Raw genomic sequence first — 6,243 nt, forward strand, 5'->3', positions numbered from 1 at the left:
GGCAATAGAGCACATTGACACTGACGTCCAAAAGTATTTGCTGCTGCCGTCGCTCTTAAGCTTTATGATCACTGTGCCAAACCAGGCTGCGCTGGCTGTCCCCCTCATTGTCCGTATCTCGGAGCAGCTCGTCGAGGACCCACAGGCCTTCCAACGTCTGGTTTTGAAGCCACTACAGCCGCTGTTGATATCGAGCGACAGAGCGACGCGGTTTTCCGTGCTCCAGTACGTGCCGCAGTTTGAACCACACATGACTAGTGACATAGCTCGCAGGTCCGTCGATCCTTTGGTCTTCGGTCTCAGTGATGCAGTTCCCCAGGTTCGCGAAGCCACGATTCGGGCACTGCCGTGCCTGATGCCTCATGTGACCAGGTCTCAACTTGAGTCAGCATTGTCTGGCTTACTACTAGTTGTCAAGAAGGACCCAGTGCCATCACTGAGGGCGAATGGACTCGTGGCTATGTTCCAACGTGGGCCAATTTTTCCTGCGGACGCTGTACGCAATTTCCTCGTCCAAGGAATTTTACACGGGCTGAAGGACAGCTGTTCTCAGAATCGCACCGCGGCTTTGCATGCTTCGGTTTGTGGTTTGCCCTACTACGACGTCAACGATGTGATTAGCAAGCTGATCCCTGGGATAGCTTTGCGTTTTACCGACGACGATGCAGACGTGCGAGAGCTGGCGTTTGATAGCATGACGCACGTTACGTTGCACGCGCGTAGAATACTTATGGATAACCAGACACCCGAAATGGACACTCCAAAAGATCCTTCGTGGGTTTCGTGGGTCAGTTCTGCCTTTTCAAGGAAGACAAGTCAACCCGCGCCACCGACGCAACCTGAACTCGTCCAACAAGAACAACCCACCGAAGACTCCAGTGCAGGCGTAGAAGACGTCATTGCACCTGGCAACGAAGCTACGCCGCTGACAGCGGCACCTCATGTTCCAGAGTCTTTACCTCTCCCTCCAGTGCAAGAAGCTCCGACACCCCTAAGCACAAACTTCAGCACGAACCTCAGCACAAACTCCAGCATATCGCCGAAGCTTGCGCTGGACTCGATGGAGAGATCGCCGTCAGATGTTGGCCTGCCATTTAAGTTGGGCTACGGATTCAAGACCGCCACAGCGCCTGCCAAGTCGAAGCGCGTCAGCAACGAAGACATCTTCAAAGAATTCTTCGATCTTTAACGTGAAGAGAGAATGATAACTACAAGCAGCACCGCAACAAGCACGAGTATCAGAAGGGTCAGGTATATCTTCGGACATAAGAAGTTGCACCATTCTTCAGCGTTTGGCAAATCCTCGAACAGGGGCTCAATCATAATGGTGCTACTCTCGGAAACTGGACCATCAGGGAAGACGGGCTGTAGAAATGACGTCAAATGGCTCCTCTCGTTTAAGCGTCGTGGAGGGTTGCGTTCCATCGAATTGCTCATCGTGTACGCAATGCACCTCGTGGTCTCGCTGGCAACCAACAACGAGGGGGCCCGGCTAGGACACAGGTTCAATCTCATCCCTACACGCTTATGAAATAGCGCATTCCCTCTCATGAGACCAACGTTAACACGGTCATGCATCGGTCTTGAAGTCGTGTAGTGACTCTTGTTCCGTAGTCACACCGCACCTGGAGCCACCCGAACCACAGTGGCTCTTCTGCGCGCCAACGTGAGCTGGCTGCTCAGGGATTTCATCTGGCGGCCTAACAACTCTCCCTGGCTCTGAAGAAGACAAAAGTATCGATCCAAATGGTGGAGAAAATGACAGGTGCCGAATGTGAGTGCCTTATTCATCGCGTCAGTACACAAGATACTCAGAAGTCCAGACGAGCCTGCATAACAAACTTCTGTGCGGCTCACATGACATAAGGGCAGTGGATGATGTCCTGCACTGCTTAAGGTAGCACTCGAGGATGTCGGAAAGAAAGGCGCATCGACTAGGTTGAGCGTCACTCCACCCCAACACCAAGGACAAAAAGGCAGCGAAGAAGTGGCTCTCTTGGGCTGTCGACCACGCCCTCTGCTGCAGAATATCCACAGTAGTGAGCCAGTCATCAATGCCAGAGAACCTAAGAATGACCTTTCTCTGGGCGTCCCCGTGCTGTTCAGTGAGATCGTTCTCCACGCTCGCTAATCGAGACTCAAGGTCCTTTAGGAGCGCTTCACAGCCACTCTCACCAGACATCAGCAGATACCGCAACATTTGAATTAGTCTGAGGCTCGGATGATTCGAGGAAGCCTGAGACAGAACCTCCATGACTATCCCCGCATCTTCTGGTACGTTCAGGTACATACGTAGGTCCACCAGAGGCGTCATATGCTTTAGCATGTGACCGGCAAAGACAGATAACCATGAGATCACCAGATGCTTGGGTTGAGACACCAAAAGCTGCGGCAGCACGTCTTGAGACATTAGGACTGGCAGCAACTCCCTCCCTGGAGAGCACTCCATAGACCATTCCGCTGACTCCATCAGGACTACCAAAGCCTCCCAGTGTACAGCGAACACGCTGGAGTCGTCTGCGCCTCGCGCCACCGGCAGCACAAGAAGGGTACCTCGAACCAGTTCGATGTCAATTTCGTTGATCTCTCCAACATCCAACAGACCTCGACGAGCCAAGCGCCATCTGGAGGACCAGTCAGAACTAAGTCGGCCGAAAGGTCCGTGCACACGGACACAGGGCTGCAGTATACACTTGAGCCCCTGTAGAAACCATTTCTCTTCGGCAAGGGGCGAAACGGAGCGAAACGATTCACAGTCGGGACGTAGTATGAGACGGATGACCGGCGAATGATTTCGACAGAGCTCGGACACGTGAACGGACCGACCCAAGAAGGACTCAAGGTCTCTAAGTAGATCCTTACCGCTGTCAACGGCCTTGAGAATGTACTGGAAGAGGTACATGTCGCTCGAGACCCCACAGTGGCTGAGGCTTGAGGTAACTAGTAGGTCACCCGCGCGGCATGAGACCGCGTGAGAGCTGCAGGATAGTGCGCAAAAAAAGGCGCCAAACTCCCGTGCTACGGCTTGGTGGATCTCTGAGTCATCGGAGAGCACACACAGCAGTCTGTCCCAGAAATTGGAGCAGGATGGAAGCTGTTGCTCGAAAATCGCGCTCAGAGCTTGTGTGGCCTCCCCCAGGATGTCCCGCGACGTCAGCTGGCCTTGTACGATCCTCCAGCTCAGAAGGTGAGCTGCGGCGCTAACTGACGTCGGACTCAGTGGGAGGTGCACGGAACTGGAAGACAGCACTTCCAAGGATAACAGCCTTGGGTGGCGGAAGACGCCAGCGGCGGGCGTGGACGCCACCTGGGCAACCAGTGGTTCCTTCATATTCGCAGCGATCGGCCTAAGAGGGGCCACGGTGCCAAGCTTAGTGAGCAGGGTCACCAGCTTGGTCATGTCCAGCGACGCCCACGATGTGAGGCACACAAATGACAGGACCTGCATCACGAAGGCGGTCTCAGGACGAGTCGAGGCTGGGCCGTCAGTGCCCTTGAACTTGGCCTCTCCAGTCGTCATGACTGTCAAGAGACGGGATACAGAGTCTTCTGCCTCAACTTCTTCAGACCACTCAGGTACATCGGACAGACCTTCCTGGACCTCGAGCATATCCAGAAGAAATTTTAGTACATGGGAGGCCACTAGAGCGGACAGCGGGTCTGCTGCGAGCAACTGCTGCCTCCACTTGAGTGCCATGAACTGGCAAAGAGTGAGCAACACGGCGTCGTCCTCGATGGACAGAGGGAACCGACCCTGCCACTCGCCCATGATTTCGTGCTTAAAGAAAATCTCTGTGGAGATCAGGAATTCGAGACAGATGGAGGTGGTGTCGGGAAGATTGTTTTGTACGGCCAAGTCGAACAGGGCTGCAGCTCTGTCCTGCACTTCCACCAAGCGACAGCTGGCATCGTACTCGAAGTCGAGCAACGCCGGCAATAGGCCCAGATGGAGCAGCACCAGCAGTCCCATACGGTCAACGAGGTCGAAGAAACGCAGCGTGGCCTTCTCTCGAAGCACCAGGGGTCCGCCTAGTACGTCCGCCCACGAGCAGACTTTTACGCATACAGCGTGGTCCAGCCCGAAGCAAAACACGTAGCACTGGTCGCGGTGCTTCACACACGCGACTCCACGCCCTGTGTGCAGCGACGTACGCCCAACTGGCTGGACGTGGGCAGTCTCGAACGAGCCCAGCACAAACATGTCTATACCTGAGCTCTTTTGGCTGATTTGAAGCACAATCACCTGCCCCTGGCGAGTGATGATGGCCATCAAACCTCGTCCAGCGTGACAGCAATCGGAAACGCTGTCATTCTGCGATATTGGGAGCTTCAGGGCAGTCTTCAATACGGGAGGATGGAAACTTGACACAGCCATCACAGTAAGAGTATTGCGTTCCACCAAAGCGAAATGCGAGCCTTCCACATGCACCAGCTGAATCGCTCGAGTCAAATCGAGATACCGCCATTGTGCCAAGGTCAAGGTGCACTCCTCTCCAGATGTTTTGCCTGTGACAAGAACGCTAACGCCATGCCGTTCTGATGACTCATTGCGCCAAAGCACAACAATCCAAGGAACGTGAACGGCCACAGACACACATAGGAGAGTAGAGTTCACTGCCACCTCCAGCGGTATCACCCGCAGCCGATTGACTTCGGCAGGAGCCTGTCGGGAGGGCCAACCTGGCCGACGAACTAGTACGGCCTTGCAGGACGTGCTGACCAAGAAGACCGAAGGTAGCTGCGGAGTGCCCAGCCAGGATACGCTGCATACGCTGTCATCCAGGTGGCTGAGTAGTTCCAAACGAGACACCTCAGCTATAGGCGCTCGTGCCTCGGTGTCATACAGCAGCAGGGCTCCAGTCACGTAGGAGGCGGCAACAAGCAGCCCGTTGGCAGATACAGCCAAGTTTCCAATACGGCTTGGGAGCAAGGAGGGGGGAATCAACTCAACTGGATCGTGCATGAAGGGCATGCTGACGATAACCACAGCACCCCATGAGGTGCCCACTAACGCTCCGTAGTGTGGGTCGGCACGAAATGCGGTGGGCTGGCCGTAGCGTTCATAGAACTGCAACAGGGACACCTCGCTGGGCTCGCTCACGAAAGGATGCCCCCTTACCGAGCATTTGCTCATGCACTCCTCAAGCCAGCCAGCGTATCTTGTTTTCAACTTCATCTCAGGTGGGAGGATCGGCGCCCTCTCCTCCCATTCCAGAGTGCGTGACAGTACCGTCATTGGACATTCAAGGAAGTCTCTTTGACTGGTGGCCGGTGGGAGGGTAGGTGTCACCAGTTGACTCATGTGCGGCAGTTCGGAAGGTGCTTGCCTCTGTAGAGCCAAACGGAGGCCTAGGGGTCCGAGGCGGCCGTGCCGTCGGATGATACGTTCGGTTTCATTATCGTGGGAGGTTTCAGAGTCCTCACTGTCATCCAACTCTCCCACAGGCCACTCCATTTCAAAAATAAACCCAATTAGAACTCTCCACATTCCGTAATCAGAATCTCCAAGGCTGGCGTGTGTGCAGGCTCACTAGCAGGCACCGCTTCCATCTTGCGGACCACCGCCATCGACTCAGCATCCAGCACTTGCCCGAATACGACATGCTTTCCGTCTAGCCATCCAGCCTTGGAGGCGGTAATGTAGAACTGGCAGCCGTTCGAGTTGGTTCCGTTGTTTGCCATGGCTAGCAGGCCGGGCTGGTCGTGGTTGACTACGAAGTTTTCGTCAGGAAATTTTGACCCGTAGACGGATATGCATCCCGTTCCGTCACCTTCCACGAAATCACCTCCCTGAATCATGAAGTCCTTGATGACACGGTGGAACGTGCAGCCTTTGTAGCCTACCGGTACACCTTTGTAGTGAAATTCACCGGTGCAGAACTGTCGGAAGTTCTCGGCAGTCCTCGGTGTGAGGTGGACAAAGAGTTCAATCTTTATTCTTCCCTGCGGTACTCCCCCTATGTTGATGTCCATGAAGACCACAGAATTGTCGGGGTGCCTAACTGGCCTCAATTCTGCCTTCAACATCTGCACAAATATGAATTTCTCACTCAACACAGTTCTTGGGACAGAATTGCTAAGCATTCAACAGAGTCACCGCTTGCTCCAGAGTTTTCTCAGCAGCGTCGACCTCATATGACACATCGCCAAGGAGTTGCGCCTTTTTCAGAAAGGACTCCAATTCCCCCGCGTGGTGCTCCAACCGCTTCATACAATCCGGAATGACAGCTTCGGCGTCTTCTA

At 54.5% G+C, this 6,243-nt stretch overlaps 3 protein-coding genes across 5 annotated transcripts; 1 reads left to right on the forward strand and 2 right to left on the reverse strand.

The window, feature by feature from the left end:
* On the forward strand, positions 1–1,189 carry KVP18_001515 (uncharacterized protein; the record flags this gene model as incomplete). 2 transcript variants are annotated; one of them, XM_067951624.1, is made up of 1 exon in its annotated part: positions 1–1,189. In XM_067951624.1, a coding segment is annotated over one exon (1,189 nt), but the record flags the coding sequence as incomplete, so codon positions are not given. The 2 variants fall into 2 exon arrangements, with proteins under 2 accessions (XP_067812923.1, XP_067812922.1); XM_067951623.1 differs by having other exon boundaries at positions 65–1,189.
* Positions 1,190–1,614: 425 nt separating this feature from the next.
* On the reverse strand, positions 1,615–5,455 carry KVP18_001516 (uncharacterized protein; the record flags this gene model as incomplete). Of its 2 annotated transcripts, XM_067951626.1 has the most annotated exons (2): positions 1,615–1,829; positions 1,858–5,236. In XM_067951626.1, 2 exons carry the CDS (start codon positions 5,234–5,236, stop codon positions 1,615–1,617), a joined length of 3,594 nt encoding a protein of 1,197 aa, XP_067812925.1. The 2 variants fall into 2 exon arrangements, with proteins under 2 accessions (XP_067812925.1, XP_067812924.1); XM_067951625.1 differs by having other exon boundaries at positions 1,796–5,455.
* Positions 5,456–5,472: 17 nt separating this feature from the next.
* Positions 5,473–6,027, reverse strand: KVP18_001517 (uncharacterized protein; the record flags this gene model as incomplete). Its single annotated transcript, XM_067951627.1, has 1 exon — positions 5,473–6,027. One exon carries the CDS (start codon positions 6,025–6,027, stop codon positions 5,473–5,475), a length of 555 nt encoding a protein of 184 aa, XP_067812926.1.
* Between the last annotated feature and the right edge of the window lie 216 nt (positions 6,028–6,243).

This window comes from the organism of the source record quoted next (assembly GCF_019968955.1).
Source record: "MAG: Porospora cf. gigantea A chromosome Unknown PgA_NODE_1371_length_6243_cov_372.595, whole genome shotgun sequence".
NCBI classification, from domain to species: Eukaryota; Apicomplexa; class Conoidasida; order Eugregarinorida; family Porosporidae; genus Porospora; species Porospora cf. gigantea A.